The 23,471-nt window shown below is 41.6% G+C and overlaps 1 protein-coding gene across 1 annotated transcript in view; it reads right to left on the bottom strand.

Moving 5' to 3' along the window:
* IPO5 (importin 5) overlaps positions 1-20,543 on the bottom strand; it is a 36,039-nt gene extending 15,496 nt beyond the window's left edge. The window contains exons 1-15 of the mRNA XM_083735231.1: positions 20,151-20,543; positions 16,547-16,627; positions 14,604-14,796; positions 13,972-14,074; positions 13,493-13,589; positions 11,925-12,029; positions 11,136-11,258; positions 10,923-11,043; positions 10,026-10,113; positions 4,320-4,426; positions 3,216-3,340; positions 3,046-3,135; positions 2,792-2,965; positions 2,459-2,677; positions 298-381 (exon numbers count right to left, since the gene is read on the bottom strand). Of these exons, the coding sequence (XP_083591357.1) occupies positions 298-381; positions 2,459-2,677; positions 2,792-2,965; positions 3,046-3,135; positions 3,216-3,340; positions 4,320-4,426; positions 10,026-10,113; positions 10,923-11,043; positions 11,136-11,258; positions 11,925-12,029; positions 13,493-13,589; positions 13,972-14,074; positions 14,604-14,796; positions 16,547-16,627; positions 20,151-20,528 (2,088 nt within the window). The 5' untranslated portion in view covers positions 20,529-20,543. The remainder of the gene's footprint in view (positions 1-297; positions 382-2,458; positions 2,678-2,791; positions 2,966-3,045; positions 3,136-3,215; positions 3,341-4,319; positions 4,427-10,025; positions 10,114-10,922; positions 11,044-11,135; positions 11,259-11,924; positions 12,030-13,492; positions 13,590-13,971; positions 14,075-14,603; positions 14,797-16,546; positions 16,628-20,150) is intronic.
* Positions 20,544-23,471: the final 2,928 nt, after the last annotated feature.

Here is a 23,471-nt window from a genome sequence, read left to right as displayed (position 1 = left end):
TAGTTTGGTATAAAGCTAGCATTAGTTCCGCAGCTTTTCCCTTCTCCAAATACAACCAACTGGAAAAAGGCAGATTTGGGCCACTTACGTACAGTGAAATCTCGAACCAAGCTAAAACTAAAACAAGTCACATTGCCACAGAAACCTTTTAATCTACAGATCCTATTAAAAATGCATGTGGCAACAGAAATTTTGGCCAAAGTATGGATCAGCTTTCTAAACAGCCACCGCCCTGACAACAGGCATGAGATACTCTAGTAAGGTGCTTTCAAAGGTAAAAGTAATGCTTTGACGTACCTGAGGGTCATCATCTTCCAGGTCATTGAAGTCAGTCTGTGTTTTCAGCAAGAGCTGCATCACATCTGATGCATCCTGCATGAACTATAAATAGGAAGAACCAAGAAATCATGTCAGGGCGGCTAAATAGTTATTTTCTAAGTAAAAAGCTTAATACTCATGGTTTTAACCTGGTTTCAATCAAACAATGCAAGAACACTGCAATGAAGTTATGAACATTTGAAGTGACATCAAAAGCAGTGAAAACAAGCGCATTCAGATGCTGCTTGCTGTTAACATATATTTATTCAAAATTTCAGAAAAGAATTGTAGAGCCAGATGGAATCAGTTATGCAATCCAAACACCTGCACAAATGCAACAGTCGCCACACCAAAGCAGCCTGAATGGATTACACTTCAAGACAATAGTTTCTTATAAGAGACCAGAAAGGAGATGAGAGCACCACAGTAGTGTTGCAAATAAACATGGGTTCACCATCCATACTAAACTGGAGAGTCCAGATCAGCTACAGAAATCTGACACCACAGGGAAGAAACAGGATCTATCTAGTTGGCCTCTAAGAACCTACTTCATTTAGAATGCCAGCTTTAGATTAGTCATTTATGCTATCTTAAAAACCCTGGAAATCCCGGGAGAAAATGTGAGTTCATGAGTTATTACAGAGAGAGCCTACTACATCCTGAAATACAGCAGATAACAAGGTTCTAAGCAAAAATCATAAAATAATAGCCAAACACATAAAACAACCAAATTTATTTTCAGTTTGGGTGTTGAACCAAAGATGAACTGTTATAGAAGCTCTGCTAATGCCATCTTGGTAGTCAAGATAACTCTACAATTAATTGGTAATTGTAGCAATGAGCTCATATATGCTTATATTCACTTGCTTTGATATAAACTAATTGGCTTGCTTTGATGTTATCCATATCGGTGGGCTTGGGGTCCTGGGCTCTAAGCCCAGAAAGGGGAACTATCTGTAATAGTTGGGTACTTGCCACCTATGCTCTCATCTGGGCAGGGGGAGCAATGGGAGAATCTGGGCAACATGATACATGTTGTTTTCTTTATAAAGAATGTGGGCACTTTTGCTTAGGTGCGGAAAAGTCATCTCCTTGCTGTGGACTCCATCCCATGTCTGCAAAGGGTAGGAGAACTGGCAGGCTGATTAGCTGTAGGTGTACAACTTTCTTAATAAAGAATTAGAACTGGTCATTCAGATGTCTTGGGCAGGGCAGCCTCCTGACACCAGTGTTGCAGCTGCTCACTAGGACAGGGGTGAGATTTTTAGCTGAAAAGGCACATAGAGAGAGCTGTCAGTGCATCCACGCAGCCCTTACTCTGATGCGTGACAGCGATGCCAGTTTCGGGAGTGTGGCTTCACAGTACCACCTCACCATGCCAGCTGCTCCTGGCTTGAATGCAATACTGTTCACTACACAGTCAAAGAGCCAGAGGATGACTTGGTCTTATGGAATCCCTCCCTCCCCACTCCTGCTGTGTGACTGAGGACGAATTTGGGAGCTTTTGCATCTTTTCAGTTAACCGTGGTTTGTTGCATCAACTATCAGCAGCTAACACCAACTATGGGCAGTTTGAAACAAGACAACTGCAAACCATAGTTTCTGAAGCTAGATTTCTTAAATAATATTGTTTTAAGCGCATGCACTGGTTTACAGTACCTAGGAAACTGTGGTTACATCAAAAACAGACCAAAAGCTTCAATAACCTTCTCTTAGCTATGTGGGAGAAGAGGGGAGCATGTGAGCTTTGGGCTGACTGAGGCTTGATCATGTTGTACTAAGACAGGGGTATAAAACTTTTTGGGGGCTGGAGGTCACAATACACAACTGAAAAACTGAGAGGGCACCATTACCGAGAATGCCCTCTGCCTGGTTCCCTGTAACCACTAGCAGTAGTATTAATAGTCAGCATACATTAATAACACAAGAGCTTGCTACATCAGGTCAATGGCCCATAGAGTACAGTATCCTGCTCTCATAATAACAAACCAAATGCCTATGGGAAGCCCAAAAGCAGTATCTGACTGCAACAGCACTCTACCCCCTTGCGATTCCCAGCTGCTGGTATTCTGGGGTATTTGCGCACACAAAGCTATCTCCCATGAAAACATAGGTGCTTATTTAATTCTTAGTAACTTACCTTTTCTTTACCTACTGCAAGGCCAATTAAGCTGATGCATTCTATGGTTTTCCCTCTCAAGAGTCTAAGTTCCTTCTGCACAGCATTCTCAACAATGTGTTTAAGAGAAGGCATAAATAAATCATAGTATGGAACAAACTTTTCTTCTGCTGTATCAGCAACTGATGCAATGGATGTAACGACCTGTTCCAGAACCAACTTAGTGCCTTTTTCAATCAGCTGTTGGGAGAAAAAAACATTTATTTTTTTTAAAAAAAACTTCATGAAATCTCAAAGCAGGATTTTAGTCAAACCAATTCTGCTTTCAAATCATCCTCCAGTTGATTGTCTTACCTCCTGCAATTTTAATACCATAGTGGAATGAAGATGCTTCACTAAGTTATCTAAGTAAGGAATAAGCAGTGATTTGGGACAGTCTTCAGTAAAGTTGATCAGAGCAGCGGCTGCATGAGCCTGAACTCGCTGATTGCCTTGGTCTTCCATGGTCTGCAGAAGAGCTGCAATTACCTACAACACAGATGGCTACTGTGAGTGAACTGTCTCAGAATGAATTTTGTTGATATTGAATTACATAGCTTGCTACTTGCCTTCTCGTGGAATTTTTTCTGGAAGCCTGGTGCAAAGTCTGTAGCCATCTGACCAATTGCATTGCAAGCTGCATATCTTACTCTTGGGTGCTGAAATATTTAGCTTTGATTAATAAATTCATAAAAGAATCAAATGCAAACTTTGAAGAAGCCAAGTGCTTAAAACTTACAGGGTCCTGAAGAAAAAGCAAAACCAAGTCAACTATTTCATTCAGAATCCCCTCCATCTGTTGGTGACAGCCTTCGCCAATAGCTGAGAGAGCCATCAAGCCAGCATGTCTACACTTCCAGTCAGCTGCATTGAAATATATCGAATAGAAGCAATATTGTTTAGTAAAAAGCATACAGAAACTAGGAATATATTTTTACACATAACATGAATGTCTTCAAGCCAATTTCAGTGGCTCTCTCTCTTACTCTAAGCTGTGAATACAACCTTTATCCTTTTCTCTCTCAAGCTGCACATTGTGGTTTGAGATCCTGGTTAGTAAGCTGATATTAAGGAACCAAGCTCTGCCATATCAAAAGCCACAAGCAATGTGAATTGGGAAAGTGGAGCACATGCTTCCTCCAGTGGTTTAAAAACAGATTTTTTCCCCTTTCCATAGGTTAAGTGCTCTGCTTTTAGCAGTATTTCCCCCTCCACAGATTTCAAAGTATATTCCTGTAAATGAAGATCAGCTGTTATAGCAACTTCCACTGGACTTTGAAAGCTGTCAATCACATGTCATAATTATGACATCAGGTAACAGATTGGTGGTCTAGCTCACATGCTGAAAGTTAGCTCACAGGGGCCGGGAAAAGTACGGATTTGACTCGGTCTAGTTCTCCACACCTGCATTACAGCAAAGGTTAGAATGCAAGGCAGGCAAGTGAAATCCTACTACCCATTTATTTGTTTGGACAAATAAGGAGAATGACACATTGATACTCCTGTTCACAGACTTGGGACACTCCTTGAATTGGAGGAAGGGTTTACAGTCACAATGAAGAACAATCTTGGATTGCAGAACAGAATCAATCCCTTTCCCAGAACCTTTAAATATTAGGAAAAATTAATAGCTCTCTTCTCCTACAAGCAATAACTGCACAAGAAGCGCCTACTACAGATCACTCAGAACTGTTGCTGAAAGAACAAATTGCACCTTGCCACTGGCTTCAAAGTTACTTAAGCCTGACATTTTTCACTTGTTTTAACAGCTCAGCACCAGAAGCATTACCCTCTGATTAGCATGTTGTAACATCTGCCTTGAGTCCAAAATTAAATTACTTACGATTCTGAAGCATTTGCATAATATGTTCTTTTATCATAGGCAGAACAAGTTTTCCACCAAGGCCACAAGCCATTCTGTCCAACGCACTCTCACCAGCAACAGCATTGCTAAAGTAAGTTTGTAAAAAAATTAAAACCTGTAAGTCAAAATTTAGGATAATAGCCAATGCATTGCATCCAATTTAGTCATACTCAAAACAGACCCTATGAAATCAATGGGCTTGCAGTTTAGCCTTGACTGACTTTAATCTGCCAATTTCAATGCAATCTCCTCCAAGAATGACTTAACTGGTTTCAACCCAATATATTAAGTACTCAGTTGTATTCATTCAGATAGACTTCCTAGTATTTTTGGTTTCTCAGGAAAACAATGTGTACTTTATCCATTAGGTGAAAAGGTATTCAGAGGCACAGCTTTCATGACACAGTTTAAAATTGAAATCTATTTGCATAGATTTTTTATTAAACCCACTTCTGTTCTTAGTATAAATTCATCAATACATTTAATATACTGAATTTTATATTTCATACTGGGAGATGGGCTATGCCCCCCCCAAGTCAGCGCACATATATATATATATATATATATATATATATATATATATATATACACACACACACACACACACACACACACACAATATATATAAAATTGACTTCTGGTTTCAAATGATGGCATACTCATATACTCTTCAGTTACTCCTGCAATTGTGGGCTTAAACATAGCCTGGTAATTACACAAACTGAACCAGTGGACTGAAAGCAGGTGCTTATTTTTCAAAGAGTGATTTTCTGTGAGATCATGGCATCTAAAACTCAAGTGCATCTGCCACGAACTTGCAGGCACCAGCCTCTCACCAGGCTGCAGGGACAGTGGGAATTGCTGAAGATTCTAGAATCATAGAATTGTAGAGCTGGAGGGGACCACAAGGGTCATCTAGTTCTTTTGCCCAATGTGGGGCATGGACCCACAACTCAAGCTTCTCATGCTTTAATGACTGACCTATTCCAATAATGTCAACTCTCAAAAAGATGGCTGGACAATAAAAGCTATAAAAGCCTATTAAAGATTCTGTTGATTAGCTTCAGGATTCTGTAGAGCACTGCAGCTAGGCTTGATCAAGCAGAATCCAGAATGTCTAAATTGGACAACAGTGCAGCTGCAAATGACACATCAATGGCGGCACTACAAAAATCTACTTATGTGATGATGGCTAGAATGCTTCAACTTGAAAACTGCACACAAAAATGCAATATGGATTCTTGGCAATCTGGCCAAAAGTAAGATCAGCCTGTTAAGTTCATTGAAAATGTTTTATGAAAGATATTGGCATTACCTGAATATTATCAACTTGGTAGAGATCGGGCTCACCAGATATCAGCCCTCTCTTTACAAGTTACAGATAAAACATTAATTTTTTTACATTTTAAGTTAGAGAGTTTCTGCTGCAATGTGCCAGAAAGGGGGAACTTTGGTGAGGAATGGAACAGCATAATATTATGCTATTTGCAGATTGCACAAAAGAGACTCTAATCAACAGAGATTTTTAATGAAGCATGGGAAATTATTTACTCATTAAGTTTCCCTGCTACTTTTTGCTTTTGTATAGGTGATCAGCAACATTCATTTTTCATCCCAGTACAAAGCAGAGGAACAACACATCCTTGGAATAAATCCAACATTGGATGCAGAGTGAAATGTTCCAGTGCTTTAAGGCCTTCTCTTCTGCTATCTCTGCTGGACTGCAGATACTAATTTGAAGTGATTACGGCTTATCTTCATTGTGAAGGCGTACGTGGCATTAAATTGTGATGTGACTGAGGACGTTCCTCCAACTTAGAACTGTGGCCTTTTTATTATGCTCTTACAGATTGTTACATATTATTAATGTTTGCACTCCTTTTTAAAAAATGATACTTTATTATAAAATAAATAAGAGAAAAAATTGGGTAAACAAAGAAAAGGTTCACTGCCATTATCTCAAAACAAAGTATATTCTCAAGAGACTACAGAATGAATTAGATGCTACAACAAAAACCGACCTGATACAGAAAAAATACAGAACAAATGTTATGAATACCAAATAAAGCCATCTCTCCTCAGGGCTTCCATCACTCTGATTGGCCTGTCATATGAGCAGCAAATGCATAGGTTAAGCTGCACCCTGAGATACCCTTAATTTAGGAGTCAGTTTCTCAGAAATGAGAGGATTACTTTATTGAACCAATATTTAAAGAAAAACCTAAGGACTCCTTCCATCAGCAGCCCTGCGATATGGTCAAACAAGCACTGACTAATAGGAAAATTCTAAGTGGTTTTCATATTATGTCTGTAGTCAACCCATACTTTTATCGCAGTATTGGATTCCAGTGTGTTCTATTTTTGTGTGTGAAAAATCTAAGGAGACAATGGGATGGGAGGCGGGGGCGGCGAATGAGGTATGCTGTTATCGAATGTGAAAGTTGTAGTGGGGTTTTTTGTCCTCCCTTTCTTGGTTTTTGGATATTCATTTTTCTTTTTCCCCTGCCCTCTGGCCTTGCAAGTTTTTATAGATGGTGCTATGTCAACGTTTACATAAATTGCCTGTTTAATCTGTTTGCTCAGCATGGATACATACTATAGATATTTACGTTATAAGGATCTTGTGGTTTCTACACTGTAATATAGATGCCTAGAAAGTATCCTCCTAGCTTATCAACAAATACACTGTCTTTGTGATTTATATGGATTTTTAGTAGTGTTACATGCCTGAGCATTAGGAGATTTTACAGATGTTGTGGTGGGGAAGAGTAATAAGTGTTCCAAACATATTTGTGACAAATATAATACTAGTAATGTAACCATCATATGACTATATTTTTTGCACATGGAATGTGAAGGACTTCGGTTATCCTAAAAAAAGAGAACAGGTGCCCTCTAAACTAAAAAAACTTAAAGCTTATCTTTTGGTTTAGGGGACTGTGTGCTAGTGGCCATTTTAAGAATTCTCAGGATGTGGCTAATTTTGGGATCTAAGGATTAAAGAAGAAAAAGACCTACAGCACCTAAAAATTTAGCAACTAAAGAGACATAACATACATTGTCTTGTCAGTTACAATTTGACCCATATGCACGTGACAAATTATGGGGTAATTCTAATTTTAAGATAGTGGCAGTCTTTTTTGTGGAAGAAATAGGTTGACTGAGGAATTTATACAGTTGAGAGACAATATCTTCAATTACAACACCTGTTGGTGTCTATTTATAAACCAACTGCTTTGAGTGCTTTGGCACCTCCTAAATTGTTGGAAGGAATTACTGGATCTTCTCAGAAAGTTAAATCCACGACTACTATTTATAGTTGCTTATTGGACCTTTGAAAGTAGATGCTCAGAAACTTTGGAGTCTCAGTCTAACCTACACCACAGGGTCGTTGCTGGGATAATATGGGGAGGGGGAGAGGATATGTGCCATTTTGATCTCCTTGGAGGAAAAGTGGGATATAAAATGTAATGATATAAATAGATAAACAAAACCCAAACAATGGAAATTGCTTCAGAATCTATACAGAATGTTTCTTTAGATTTATAACTGAGGTGGATGCAGCAAAAATGTTGTTTCAGGTATATTAGATTCCACAACATTTGTAGAGGAAGGCACTGTCTAATACAGCTAGATGCTGGAGGTGCAATGCTGAAAGACCTCAGTGATATATTCTTTTTAGTCTAAAGCTAAATTTCATGTAAAATTTTGTACTGCAAAATCAATCTGCAGGTGGTTTTTTTACTGTTTTTTACTGCAGGTGCTGTATTTTTAAACTATATTCCTATGGTATGCACGTTAATAGCAGGACAATAAGTGGATATTGTGAGCACTTATGGTTGTCAAGAGACATATACCTTGATCCTGGAAGGATAAATGCTCACTGTCCATTGTGCAACGGTCTGAGAACTTACAAGGCCCTTGCTACATTTGAACGTATTTTAAATCAATGCCAATTTCATGCAGATAGCTATTTGAACATCTGGAGGGTTTATATTGAGTTATGTTTCATTTTAGAGGGAAATACTAATGGCCTTTGAATACTGACAGTATATTGTTAGTGCATTATTTTTCTGCCCTTCATAAAATCTTTTTCTTTGTTACACATGATACTTAAACAAATGTTGAGCCCTTTAATAGGAGATCAAACACAGTCCATGTCTTACTGTTTGCAAAGACTGTTGTATTCATGAAGTAACCAGTCCTACGAAGTATCTTTTATTTAGTTTCCTGCTCCTATACAAATTCTAAATGGTTGAAATCTCAACATAAATTTACGGTTACAGTCTTTAAGTAAGCTTGAGTACACTCCAGCATGTGAACAAACTGCTCTAGTAAATATGCCATTTATTTTTGGTTTCTGGCATGCCCATAATTTACTAAGTAGTTGCCAAGAAAGCAAAAGATATGTTCTAAATATAGCAGAGCGCTCCTGGCACGTTGTAAACTATACTTTAATGGCTATATCAATAAATGCGAATAAATCACTTAAATAAAAACCTGATGTACAAATCGGAAACATGAAACAAATTACTGATATGCATACCGATCTTCCTTATTGTATTCTGAGAGTTATCCCTTTACAACTAAATTCTATGCTTCTGAAAACTCTGATTTCAATAAAAGGAATGATTGAGAAGGACCATGCTTGCTTCTAGAAATCACATAACAAATGATTTTTATAGAAGCATCTAGTAAGACAGACAGATTGCTGTTATAAGATGTAATCAACATTGCCTTGGATTTAAGAACAGCATGTACAACTGGGGCCTTTGTTCCCCCCCCCCCTCCACTACGGCCCCTACAGGATATGAGATCTTCTCTACAGACAGGTAGGAGAGTTCTTCCTCAGTACTTGTTCTCAGCAAAGTGTGTTTTGTTAGAAAGGATTCTCTTTTGCAATCTGGGGTTTTTAAGGTGAGAAAAGTTAAGCACCTTTATTTCCTTACCCGCATCAACCTAAGGGCTAATTATGTATCACGTTAGCTCCCATTTGAACACCTTTGCATGAAGGTGACATTTAAAACCTGGCAGCTCAACGTGGGGATGTTGCATACACAGGTAATAGCATGCAAGCCAGCAGTAGGTGTGGCAATCACACAGGGTCCCCAGACGTTTCACCATCTATTGATCCCTGTGCCACCACTTTATTTCTCGCTGCCACCACCCAGGCCGTACCTGGTACAATGCTGAGTCCAGTCAGGTTTAAACTGAAACATAAACTTCTGTTTATTTATTGCAGTTTAACAAGCGTGTGGTTTCATAAACGGTATTGGTCAATTACAATCATAGGGTGCCTATCCAGACCTATAACTTCCGCTACCTGCTCTCACTCACTAGACCACCTCTCAGAGATTTACTTGTCTTCCGAGCTCCTAACTGTTCCTGACTCAGCTTATTTCGCTACACTAACTCAACCTACCCCCAGACTATCCCAATTCACTCCCACTCCAACCAACCACCCAACGAACTCCTCTTTCGCCCCTCCCAGAGCTGGTTTTATAGTCCCTCTGACTCCACCCCCCCCCCCGGTTCTGATTGGGTAACTTGTTTAACTATTTCACCTCCAGCACTCTCAAACGTTAACATCACAGTAGGTACCAAAGAAAAGCTTGCAATGAAAGGGAGCCCTTGAGAATGGCAAACCATATGATTTCCCCCCCTTTTTTAAAACAACTCGTTTACCTGTCAAAGTCATCATCTTCTAACTCATCAGAATTTGCCCAGTCTTCATCTTCTTCTAGGTCAACCATCATTGTTAACATCTGAGGAACTAAGGAAATTAACATTGCTCAATCTACAGAAAAAGGTTTAACAGAGATCTGACTGCTCATGAACAGCCACCTCACATCCCAGTAGAATTCATGAAGCAATGTGGCACTTGTCCATATTTCACTCTGCCACAACGTGTACCAATAGAGTAATTTTGGATTGTGAGGCACCAGTTCCGAATTATATCTGTGCAATGGCCCCACAGGGAAGGATTATTATATCACATGCTTTGCGTGCAGAAGGCGACAAGCCAAATCCCTGGCATTTCTACCTAAAAATGGTTGCAAGGTAGGAAGTGGGCTATTATTAATATGATTAGTATTAATATTTAAATTTGTATACCACCCTATACCAGCAAATCTCAGGGAAATTCACAACATAAAACCACAATACAAAATTACAAAACACATAATAAAAACAAAATCAAGAACAACCTATTAAGCCACTCTTGGGTCACAAAAAACAGCTCACAGGCAGCACTGAGAATACCTTCTTAATAAGCATGTGGTGCCCATATTAATAAAGTTAATGAGTGTTTTATTTTTGCTTCATGCTGGCCCCATTTTAGATTCAACAGTCTGGGCTGCATACTTGACAGAGTCTTATAAAAAAGGCAAAACACCGTCCTTCTGGTTGTTTGGGGAGCAGACTAGAGTAGATCAGTAGGATTTTGGCTTCTAAAAAACAGCTCTGTGACTACTGTGTAAGACCAGGGTATGTGTCTTTTACCTAATCTACAAACCTATGCCACATTAACTGTTTTAATTCTAACTGAGAAAAAATATAATAAAAGACAATAAATTTACTTACTAGCTTGTGCAACAATATTGATATGCCTTCTAAGCATAGCAGCTGCAGTCTCAGATAATGTAACTATTACTTCAAGAGCCAGTTGGCGTTGCATGTTGCTGAGATTAGTATCTGCACACAACTGAAAAAGAAAGATATTTAAGTATAGTACTAAAAATCAGGCCACCTATCTAATCAACCAAAACATGAATTGGGATGGGACAGTCAACTTACCTTCAAACTTAGTTGCAATGTAGGTTCTAAGTGTGGCCGTAGATACTTTGGAACCGTATCTGCAATCTCTACAAGGGACTTCAGTACCGAATCATCATTTTGGTAACAGGAGTCATTTACCGCCTAAAAGAGAATTCAGTTAATACCCTTTTCACCTGTAATTCACATTTAAACCTAAGCACTATGTTAGGAAGACACTATTCAGTGCTTCAAGACACTGCAACTAAAACACAGAACCAAAGACTAGAGGACATACTGGAGAGCTCAAAAGGTGGAAAATGTATCTTGTCTCACTGAGTTATTTCAAATAATTTCATCTACTAAGACATATTTTATTTGCTCACATTGCTCTTTTCCCTCTCAATCTCCTGCCTGGTGAAGATGCAACACCACCTGATCTCTTAACTATGATTAGGAGACTAAAAGCCTACAGGGTGCTCCTTAGCTCTCTCACCTCCCGCCTCTTGTGAATAATGGTTTTATTGAGTACACCACTTCAATGGCTCTATGCTGTGAAGTAGTCTTCACAGTGGATACAGTAGCTGCCCTTGCACACATTCCGGTAAAGCTCAAATTCAGGAAGCACGTAATCTGTATTTTAGGCATTTACAGTGTATTATTTATTAGGCTATGCCTTGTATTTAAACTTTTGCTACTGACACCTAGTGTACTTGATGCTCACACTAGAATTCATGTATTATTGACATGGAAACAGCAACACTCTTAAAATACAAGCCAGAGCCTATAGGAGGTAACATACTTTGGTCAACTTGATGGATGAGTTTTTACCTGCAGGATTCCTGGAAGTAAGTCTGCAAAATGTTTTAGAAGAGGAAGATTTTGCTCATTAGCAAGAACAAATGCAGCCGCAGCCCTAGCTGACAGTGTCCTGATCTAGAAGGAATATAAAAGATCAACATCAGTAACATACGGCGTTCCTCAAACTTTTAAATTCATACTTGTACATCAAAAGTACTGATACCTTTGCACTAACACCCACTCCCTCCTCACCATTTATTTGTTCATGCCACAAGTATGCATACAGAGATCCAATACATAGTATCAGTACTAAAACTTTATGCTCAAAAAGCAAGACACTGTGTCCTCCTAAAGCAATAAACTAGAAAACATCCTCAGAAGAAAGGATATGCTCATCCCTAGCTTCCTTCTTCTTATATCAGGTTGAGATGATGCAGTTAAGTCCAATTATGTTGGACAAATACAACTTATTTAGTGGTTATAATACACCAGCTTATTAGGTCAAAGGCCTGCCTGAATAAAAATGTACTTGCCTGTGGTGTAAGGCGAAGGGGCTGAACAGGTCCCTCAGAGACTAAGATTAGCTAGTTAGAAATGTTCTCTCTTTAGTTCTTGCCAAACAGGCTTCAGATGTTGGCAGGATAAAAAGAAGGGTCTCTCAGAAACATCTCATATAGGAAAATATGGTGATTAAGGATAGCTTGGTCTCTAGTTGTGTAAGGGTTTGTAGGTCACAACCAGTACTCTGAATTGTGTGCAGAAACAATGGTAGCCAATGAAGGTGTTATGAAGATAGGAGTCACATGCTCCTTATAAGTGTCCCAAGTCAGTCTGGCTACAGCATTCTGAACCAGTTTCCTAATGCTCTCCAAAGGCAGCCACATAAAAATAATGTTGCAGTACTATAAGATATAATTAAGATGAAACCTAAGCATGTATCACCTTGGCCAGATCTGATACTTTGCTGAAGTTGGCACACAAGCATTAGCTGTGCAAAATAATTCTTGGCCATTGCAAAAACCTGAGCATTCAGGTTCAGGGCTGAGTTGGGAAAAATATCCAAGTCACAAATCCAACTTTTAAATATAAGTGCATCTCTATCAAAAGCAGGCAAAATCTCTCTAATTTGATCAGGAACACGTCTGTTTTGCTGAAATTAAGCTTCCATTTGTTCTCTCTCATCTCACCCATTACCAGTGTTGGACACTAATTCAGACTTTGAACACAATCCTTGAATTTAGATGCAGAGGAGAGACAGAGCTGGGCATCATCAGCACACTGTGATTCCCCAAAAACTCAGGTGTCCACATCCAATGGTTTCATGTAAGCATGATACACAAGATGGGACCCCAAAGGGCTCCACAGGCCAACAACCAAGACAAGAAAATGCCAGAACCACAATCCCAAGGAGAACAAAAACTACTGTAAAACAATGCTTCCAAGTTTATCCCAACCAGGTAGTCTATCCCTCTGCAATGATTTCAACAGTTCAACAAAGGCGGCATGTTTTCATTTCGGGCATTTGCTTTTTTAGAGTAGAAAACATTCCAAGACTAACAACGTTTTTCAAACAAAAGAGGAAATGAGTTTTGAATTACCGTGGGATTCTCCTGATCTTGCATACATTGCACCAACATCCGTTTGATGACATCCAAATAATGTTGCTGTTGATTTCCAAAAATACCAGGAAAGTTCCTAAAGGGACAATACAAATGTGCATTTAAGCATCCCCGAGGCCTTAAAAACTTTATGCAGAGCACCAGGCATCAAACTGTCTGCCACAAAGTTCTTCTGAGTTAGGTCAGAGCTCTGATGCAAGATCTAAAGTTCATACTCAGCTCACACAGAGCAATGGTAAGGCCAGTTAAGTCTCACTGTTGCCCCAAGTGAATTGGAACATGCACCAGTATACACTCAATAACTTCCCTGCGGATGATTCCCCACCATTATCCAATTGCTTCTAGGAACCTTGCAACCCAGTCAGAAAGTTATGTTTGAAGATGTGGTTCCTAACAGAAATGTTAAACAACCTGACAATCTTGCATGACCATGCACTTGTCTGCAAATAATAGTATACCAGAAGATGTGCAGTGCAGCTTCACGTAGTCCCACATTTTGAGAGCTGACAGAGTCAAACAAAAACTTCAGCCCTTCGGGCCATTGGTTATTGCCATCCTCATCTAAAAGAGATAGAATACGAACATAAAGACAGGAATTTTTGAAACCACAATAGTTAACCAAAAAGTAATAAATTGTTTCATTCTCTTAAAGGGAAAAACTGCCAAAATTGCACAGCATTTCCTTATAGGCTGTGAACTGTGAGGACATTATATTCGTGCATGGTTGCCAGGAGTATTTTCTAAAGCCCCACAGCACTTGGAGGAGAGATGGGAAAGCTCAGGCACAATGGAAGATTAGAGAAGATGCTAATTGCACCCACACTCTAGAATAACCCACTTCCTTCACTTTATTTTTTCTAGAAAGTGACAACATTTCTATTTAGGAAAACGTTTATGAAAGGATTATGCTGTCTGGTCAAACATGGTCATGTTTCTAGCCTATGATGATTCTGCTAGCTGTTCACCCTTTAAAATTATTATTAGTGCCTGTTTGATTTACTGTATTTTTCATTTAAGTTTACATTGCCTTTAAATGTTTTCAGACACAGCCAGCATCACAGAAATACAAATAAATAATAATATAATATACCTATTAGATTTCTGGCCAGCTCAGCTACAATATCACATATTTTTCTCCTCATACTGGATTGTGTTTCGAGCTGAATAATCAACAGCAATTCACTTTTGATAGCAGTTTGAACTTCAGGGGGTAACGTTGGATAAACTTCCTCAAAAGAAGCTGACAAAAGTCTTCGGAGAAGCACAGCAGCCATTTGTCTAGCCTATTAAGACAGATATACATTGTATGAGGGAGAATTAATTTCAACACAATATATTCCACTTCTGTTCTTTGCTGTTGTTTTCCTACAAAGCATAAACAAAACACCTAGAAGTTCAGCCAAAGTGCTGACTCTGCCACACCTATTTTTGGCATCTTTAGTCACATAGCTATTTTTTACTCAACTATTTCATGTCACAGTTGGTATAAGAACTAAACTAGGTGACTGACTCTATGTTAGAACTTAAGAGGCATTTAGTAAATAGTTTCAGCAAATTAAATCTAATGTTTTCTACCATATATTAACATTTATACGGAAACATCATTTGTGAACTTTGTGTTAACATGAAAGAGTAAAGTGAATTGTGTACAGATTAGGCATATATTAAAGACTATTGAAAAATATTAATTCAAATGTTACTTTGAATACTTAAGTATTCATTCTTTCAAGCAAGTTATAACTGCAAACTCCAAACCAGAAAAATTCCAGAATAAGTTCCTCAGAAGGGGGTCAATGGGTATACACTAATCACAGTAATATGAATTATCAGTTATTTCAGCTCAGATATTGACAGTTAATTAGTACAAGGCATTTGAATCAACACTGGTGGCATGTTCTACTTGAAATACTGTGATGACTGACAAAGGACCACAGCAATTTGCCTTATATAAAGTCAGACCAGTGCTTCATCTAGCTTAGCAGGTCCCCTCCAGGGTTTCAGGCAGGATATTCACAGCCCGACCTGGAGATGTTGGGGATTGAACATGGGAACGTCTAAATGCAAAGCTGATGTTCTACTATTGAGCTACAGACCTTCTGTAGGGAATAGGGAGACAGCGAACATGCAATCCTACCAAATGAGCAGCCACATTGTAGTGGAGACAAGTATGCTAAGGACAACAGAAATAGAATGTGTGGAAGACTGAACCACTTCCATTTGTGTTGTGTGGGAACATCTATGGCAGTGTCAGGCAACACAGGCATTGTACAGATTTCTTGATGTATGTCAGACGTGATGGTTCCACCAGCGTACATGCCAGAATACTCACTGTGATTTATTGCAATATTGATATATTTGGTCTTAATTTTGCATAGTATAGCAACACACGTGCATCTTATACACATAGCATTTTCAGCTGCCATGACTTACTGATTGCAAATGCTTCTACAACAACAGTTGTTAAGTCAATAAGTGAAATTAAAACCTAATGCACAAGCAATAATAGGTTTGGGCAGCAAATATGTTAAGGAGCAATGCAATAAGGAGTAGATTCCAAGGCATTATGAGCCCAGAGGTGCATATTAGATAGGCTGCTTTCAGAAAACAGAATTTCAGACGGCACCAGGAGTCAAAAGGAAAGGGAGAATGCCTTAACTCGTGTACAGAAGGGAATTTAGGATCCAAGCCAATGCGTGTACCAAACCATTGAAAAAACCAATGGTTTGCCACTAAAACAGGAACTGAAGCTTCTAATCTATGGTGCAAAGACAGGAAGGAACTGTATGATCATTCTTGCTTCTTCCCATAAAACCGAACTGTGGTTTAGCATTACTGCAGTAGTGTTTGCTACTGAGACAAATTTCCAACAATTCTTCTTTAACTTACTGACATTGATAGCAATATATTTCTTTTCAGGTGCCTATTACAGCTGATAACATTAAATACAATGCTAATTTATTTTACCACAACATGAAACAATGCTTCAATTATGCTACTATAAATGTTTTGTAGGGACTACTTCTTAGAAAATACCTCTTCAGCAACCGTAGTATTTCTGACAGCTTGTAGAAGGAATGTAATTTTAGATTGGCCTGGTATGTTCTCATATGTTTCCTACGAAAGAAAAGAGAATCATTAAAAACAAAAACCATGAGGCATTAGTTTGACCCTCAAATATGCTCCAATAAGTTCAATTTTTAAATTTACTAGAAAGCGTATCACAGAAGCACCTATGTTGAGATTAACTTTCAATTTGAATAAGTTTGATCCTCCAGTTCTATTGAACAAAGGTATAATTCTAAACTAAAACCTTGAAAATTAACTTTATCATTTACTTTAGAAAGTAAAACTAACATATCTATCAACATCTCTGAAGAGATTAGTGCTTGCTGTGTTCTTAACTCTGTTCTGCCAAATAGCGCTAGTTACTTTAGCCTATGAAGTACTGCTTATTATTCTATCTAGCTCTTTACTTTTACTTTGATTTGCCCTGTGAGACACTCAGTGCTTTCCGTTTTTAACATTAGAATGACTGAGAAATGGGATTTTGTGGAATTGGCTGGAATGAACAATTCCCAATATTCTTTGCTTCAGGTATTTAAGTATACAGTTGACTTGCAATTTGCATTATTGCAGTTTTACAAACTTGATGGCAGGTCAACCGACAGAGCATTAATTAAATGCACACAAAGTGGAAAGCTTAAAAGTTCTTTTGGTGTGGAGAGAGCTTTTAAGCTCTCAGGCTTGTTTACCGGCCTCAGGGAAAGTCTCAGATGGGCTCTGGATCTCGCTGGAGCTTCTCAGAGCCCATGCAAGACCCTCCCAGAGCCCAGTAAGGAAGGCAGACAAAGCCCACTTCTCACACTGGCTTCAAAAAGGTAGCGATGGTCATGTTCGACTTTAGGCAGACCCCGCTACGCAAGTTGTGTGTATTCACACTGCATATTCAAAATGCAAAGAGCTTCTAGTTGACAGACATCCCTCTTGCATAGATTCCAGAAAACAAACACAAAAAAGGTTCAATGTAGCGTTGTGGACATTTTCAAAGAAAAATGGAACTCTTCAGCCTAGATCCTGCTAACTCTCCAAAGTAAGCACAGTGGAGAAGTAAAAGAAATCAAGACTAAGGACTGCCTATTTCCGTATGCAAACCTACTCCAAAAACTAGTGATCTCAATCCTCTCTTCTAATTTGGTGACATCATTCTCATTCATACTCAGTAGTGGCTGGTATGGTGACTCGCCATGAAAAACTGCCATGCACTCTGACAAAGGGCTGAGAGTGATTTCCTTTCCTTACACTTTTTGTGCTGGTAGACAGTGACACATCCTTCAATATGCAAATGCCTGGTGATGAACGTGGCACCCTACTCCCATCTCCCAGTGCCAAGAAGAGCAGGAGTTCCCTTTTCTGCTCCCATACACTGTCTACCAGCAGCTTCACCTACCTGACACACTGGCTGGTGCTGTTCAGACTACTTTCAGGACCCTAACCCATGTGGACTTCCACTTAAAGAGCTCTCCTCAACTGGTTGGCTTTCCAGCAGGGGTTAACTTTTTTCAGCATTTCATCCTGGGTAACCTTCCAGGGACCACACACCACCACTGTCTACATCCAGAGGCAAAAGGTTTTCCTCTCACATGGTCCTTACAACCTGGACACATTATGAGCAGCACAAGAGAATTTATTTTTGCTCAAATACACCATTTGCCTCTTCTTTCATCTATGTTTCAGAAAACATACATGTATGCCAAGCGGCTTCACAATATTTAAATTGCTTGTGTTGGTATGTACAATGTTGAAAAATAATCAGACTGATCTGTTTTACATTAGGGTACTAAGAACAGATTTTTTTACCCTATTGTTCCCAATGAAAGAATGTGCTGAACTCTACTGACCGCTCCAGTGATGTAAATGATAAAAGCCCCAGACCAGCCATCCAATGAGAAAATGCTAAGCCAGACGCTGGTATTTATTTCAATGGAACAGAGATTCCCCACTAGGCTTTACAATAAACGATGTAAAGCACTCCTGTGGGTGGAAATAAAGCACTATCCTGATTTACTAATTACAGAGAAATCCTGTAGTTCAGAGTTTTCTCTAATAATAAGACACATACAACAGAAAAGGGGGAAAGCTTCATTCAGTACCCTATTGAACACTGAAGCCACTTCACAGATTAGAAAACACAAAGCTTAAGAGACAGGTTCATTATCTCACGGTTCGCACAAGCTCTAAGTTTTCAAGAGATCTACATCCCTCCGGCCACAGTAATTTGGGGGAAGGGAAAGCACACATGACACTTATTTTAAGAATCCCTCCTTGATTACCACACAGCAAATTAGCTGACTGTGGACATAAGACTCATTCTTCTTCAAGGGTGGCCCCATCCCTGCCCAGTGTCTTGGAAAGAGATGGCAATCAGAACAGACCCATCTCCCCCAGGTGCTCCAGCACAGCCCAGAATGGCGCATGCCTATGTAAACAAACGAATGACAAAACTTAGAACAACACAGGAACATTGCAGCTGAGGTCATTTTTGTTGCCAGAATAAGCAGCATTTGCAGCTACTGTGTCTACCGATTAGTTTGCTATATAATGTTGCCCAACTTACCACAAACTACTCAGGTACAGCCAACTACCCCTCACCTGACCATCCCCTGTAAATCTAATGGGAGGGTTGCACTTCCTGAGCCTGTCCCTATAGAAAAGGGAACTGCGACCCCCAACCCCTTTCCACCCAGGGACGAGTGTGGGCAGGATTCGTGCACTGCAAGGGGGGGACACTAGATGGCCCTTGGGAATCCCTTTCCAACCCTACAATGCTACGGGCTCTATTGCATTCTACATTTGTCCCGAGGCGTAGTTCAGCCAGGAAAGCATGAGACTCTTCATCTCAGGGTTGTGGGTTCGAACCCTCCTCCCCCTCGGTGGGTGAAAAGACTCCTGCATTGCAGGGGGTCGGAATGGATGATCCTCGTGGTCCCTTCCCAACAGTTCCATCCTATTAATCTAAGGGCTTGGTCGAGGAGGCTATGGCGGCTCCAGCCTCGGGCGCTTATCTCCACGACCAGGGTCAGGTTTGAGGTGGAGAACGAGGAAAAGGAAATAGAAAATAGAATTGGGGGGGGGGGAGAGAGAGAAAGGAGAATAGTGAGAAATCGTGGCCAGAACTAGAAATGTGGGGTCGCGCATTACAAAATAAAATAAAAATCAGGGGACGTGGAAGGGGAAAAGGTCAGGGTGGATGGGATGGGGAGGCCCATGTTTAGAGAGAGGGAACACGGGGGCCGGATTTCCCAAGCTGAAAGAGGAGAAAAGAGGTAAGAGCCGGTGCGAGGCGGAGGTGCCGCCCGGGGGGGGGGGTTGTGGGGGGGAAGGGCGGTTGGTGGCCGAAACGCCCCCCAGCCAACGGCTTTAACGGCCGCCGGCGCCGTCTGTGGAGATTCCGGCCGGAGCACGTGGGCCCCGCCAGGGCCGCCCCGCGCGCGCACGCCGAGACACACACACAGACGGCGCTGGGAGGCTGACAGGGCAAGGCCGGGTCCGGAGAGCGCGGTCGGCCGAGGCTGGAGCCGGCGGGAAAGGGAGAGCGGGGAACCGGGGGGGTACGAAACAACGCGAAGCCGCCAGTCACCTCGGCCTGTTTCCGGACGACATTGTCCGGGCTGAGCAGGTTGCCTAGGAGAAGGTAGAACTGCTGCTGCTCCTGCTCCGCCGCCGCCATGGCTGCCTGAGAGAGAGAGAGAGGCCAGCCGGGCAGGGAGGAGGGAGGCAGGAGGCGGGGTCTCCAGGCCGCGCACCGACCACAGGGAGGCGGAGCCGCCGCCGCCGCCGCGCTTCTGGTGAACTTCTCCCCGCCCCTGCCGGCAACACAGACGCCCCCCCTACCGCCCGCCTCCTGCCGACGCCGGGCTGCTGCTGCGGCGCTCCCATTGGGTGCAGGGCGAAACGCGGCCTTGCTCCCATTGGGCCGCGGCCCAGCCGCCTTTGTGATTGGGCGGGAGAGCGCCATTGTGAAGTCACTTCCCTCTCGCCTCCCTTAGTCCGTCTCCCTCTCTCTCCCCCTCCCTTGCGGGAGGGGCGGGAGGAGGGAAGCGGTTTGCTTCATCGAGCTGGGCGCCCATTGGCGGGAGGCCCTGACAGAGGTTCTCTGACTGGGCGGGAAAACAGTCGGGCGGCCAATAAGGAGGGAGTGGGGGGCGGGGGACAGAGTAGGAAAAAGGCGGGAGAGTGTGAGGGGACTTTGCCGGCGGGGAAAGGCCGGCGTGTTGCTCCTGATCTTCGTTGTGCGAAGCGAGCGCGTCGGCTTTTTGTTGTGACCTTACCGCCCCAAGTGGGAACCACCGTGTCCTATAAGCACAGACCCTCCAAGTGCCCCTGTTTTTCCAAAAACCGCCCCGGTTTCTGATTTGCCCCGCTTTTCCTTAGGACGTCCCTGTTTTCATCGGAAAGATGCTGGAGGTTATGGTACGACGTCCCTATTTCCCGTATTTTCATCCGATAAATATATGCGACCTCCCCTAGCCAAGGAGACGAGTAACTGTACAACCTTTAGAAGGCATCTGAAGTTTTCTAATATTACGGTTTTATACATGTTGGAAGCCGCCAAGAATGGCTAGGGCCACCCAGTCAGATGGGTGGGGTATAAATAGTAAAAATTATTATCATTCTTATTTTCATCAGAGAAATGTTGCAGGGTATGTAAGTAGCCCCTGACTGGGGGTGAGAAAGAATGTTGCCCCATTTTGGGTACCCTGCGCTGGTAAAGTGCCCGTTTTGCCTATTTATAGTGGTACCTCAGGTTACATACACTTCAGGTTACAGACTCCGCTAACCCAGAAATAGTACCTTGGGTTAAGAACTTTACCTCAGGATGAGAATAGAAATCGTGCGGCGGCAGCAGGAGGCCCCATTAGCTAAAGTGGTACCTCAGGTTAAGAACAGACCTCCGGAACGAATTAAGTACTTAACCCGAGGTACCACTGTATAGGCCATCATATATATAAATGGCATTAATATTATTAAGATTAATAGGTATGTTTTCCCACCATCTTGATTTGTGGACCCTGTGATTTTTATGGGACTCGTGTCAGCGCCAGCTGGAATAGCCAATAGGCAGGAATGATGGGGGATGTCTGGAAGGCGGCAGATTCCACATTTTGACTTTCAACACTATGGTTCACATACATGCTTGCATAGGAGCCAGCACCAAGGTCCCATTGACCCTCCCCCCCAAAAAAAAATATGTGAGAGGGCCAGGCCCCCCCCCCAGTTGATGGGCATTGCCATTCACATGATGTGTGTGTGCCGTGTCTCATGATTGATTATGTAGGGCGGGGCTTACCTGGGCCCTCCAGTATTTTATTCTGGTTGGCACCTCTGTGTGCCCGAGAGTAACTCCCATTGCACATAATGGGACTTCTGAATAGACATCTGTAGGACTGCACTGTGATTTTTTGATTATAGGTTGCTGCATGTCATCTTGCTATGCTCTCGCTCTAAATGATAACACAGCTGTCAAAACTGCCTTCCTTACTGCCCATAACCATCTTGCCAGATAGTGAATGTGGCCGAATGTGTGTCAAGTAGTTCTGTTGTGTGGTTAAGCATGCTTAAGGTTTTTGCTCCAAGGAAGTCGTTGCAGTCAGCTTCTCACCCATGAAAGATAAGGCAAATGAATGCTACATATAACGGATGAAGAAAATCCTTCTGCAATTGGGTATTTGTGTGTGTGGGAGGAAAATTATACACCACAGAGAACATACTTGGTATGATTGCACAAATATCCTTATTTTTATAATCTGTGAAATGCACATTGGTGAACGCAGAAAGATTGGTATCCCACAAAACTTTGTAGAGTCCCAGACCATTATTGAATATAGAGTTCTGAGAGTTTTATGGAAATTATGTGATCTAGTCTTAGCATTTCATGGTCAATTAAATCACAGTACATGATTTCATGGCAGGGACGCAGGTGGCGCTGTGGGTTAAAGCCTCAGCGCCTAGGACTTGCCGATCGAAAGGTCGGCAGTTCGAATCCCTGCGGCGGGGTGCGCTCCCGCTGCTCGGTCCCAGCGCCTGCCAACCTAGCAGTTCGAAAGCACTTCCGGGTGCAAGTAGATAAATAGGGACCGCTTACCAGCGGGAAGGTAAACGGCGTTTCCGTGTGCGGTTCTGGCTCGCCAGAGCAGCGATGTCACGGTGGCCACGTGACCCGGAAGTGTCTCCGGACAGCGCTGGCCCCTGGCCTCTTGAGTGAGATGGGCGCACAACCCCAGAGTCTGTCAAGACTGGCCCGTACGGGCAGGGGTACCTTTACCTTTACCTTTACATGATTTCATATGATGACAGTATGGTTGTGTCCTAGTTGTGTGCAAGTAATCTTAGAGCACTTCTATGGCAAAAGTAGTTTTTACTTTCTTTTGAGCCATCAAAACAACTTGTTCCCATGTGTAAGATAGCAAGCCTTTCATTACTGCCCTTTGCTTGTCTATTCCAGCGTAAGTGCCATAGAATTAAATGGAACCTACTGCCAGGGATGTATGTGTGTGTGTAGGCTTGCAGCCTTTAGCCAGTTACACTGAATCTAGAGTTGCTGTCCATGTAATTCCCTGTCCCCTCCCAGCTATTCTTAACGCCCTTCAAATTTTGTTTTCAAAAATCAAGGTTATTCCATGGCTGTCTTATTAAGGGTTAAATATGAGGTGCATCATCATAATTATTGCATCACCACTTTGTCCCAATGGTGACAGGTTTTCCAGTCCTGTTAACCCCTATGATTGGAAATGCAGTAAAGATTGATCATGTTGCTGTTGCTAGTGAGAGTGACATATCTGTAAGACCTCCAGTGCTATTATTCTAGAAAAAGAGGTGCCGGAACTTGCCATGAACGCCTTCCTTGTTCTCTTATAATGGCAATGCTGCCCAAGTTCTCATTGAAAAAAAGCCTTGGGAG

This window comes from Podarcis gaigeae (genome assembly GCF_964106915.1).
Source record: "Podarcis gaigeae genome assembly, chromosome: 4".
NCBI classification, from domain to species: domain Eukaryota; kingdom Metazoa; phylum Chordata; class Lepidosauria; order Squamata; family Lacertidae; genus Podarcis; species Podarcis gaigeae.
The sequence above is the reverse complement of the archived record's forward strand: the minus strand, read 5'-3'. Positions and strand labels throughout refer to the sequence as shown.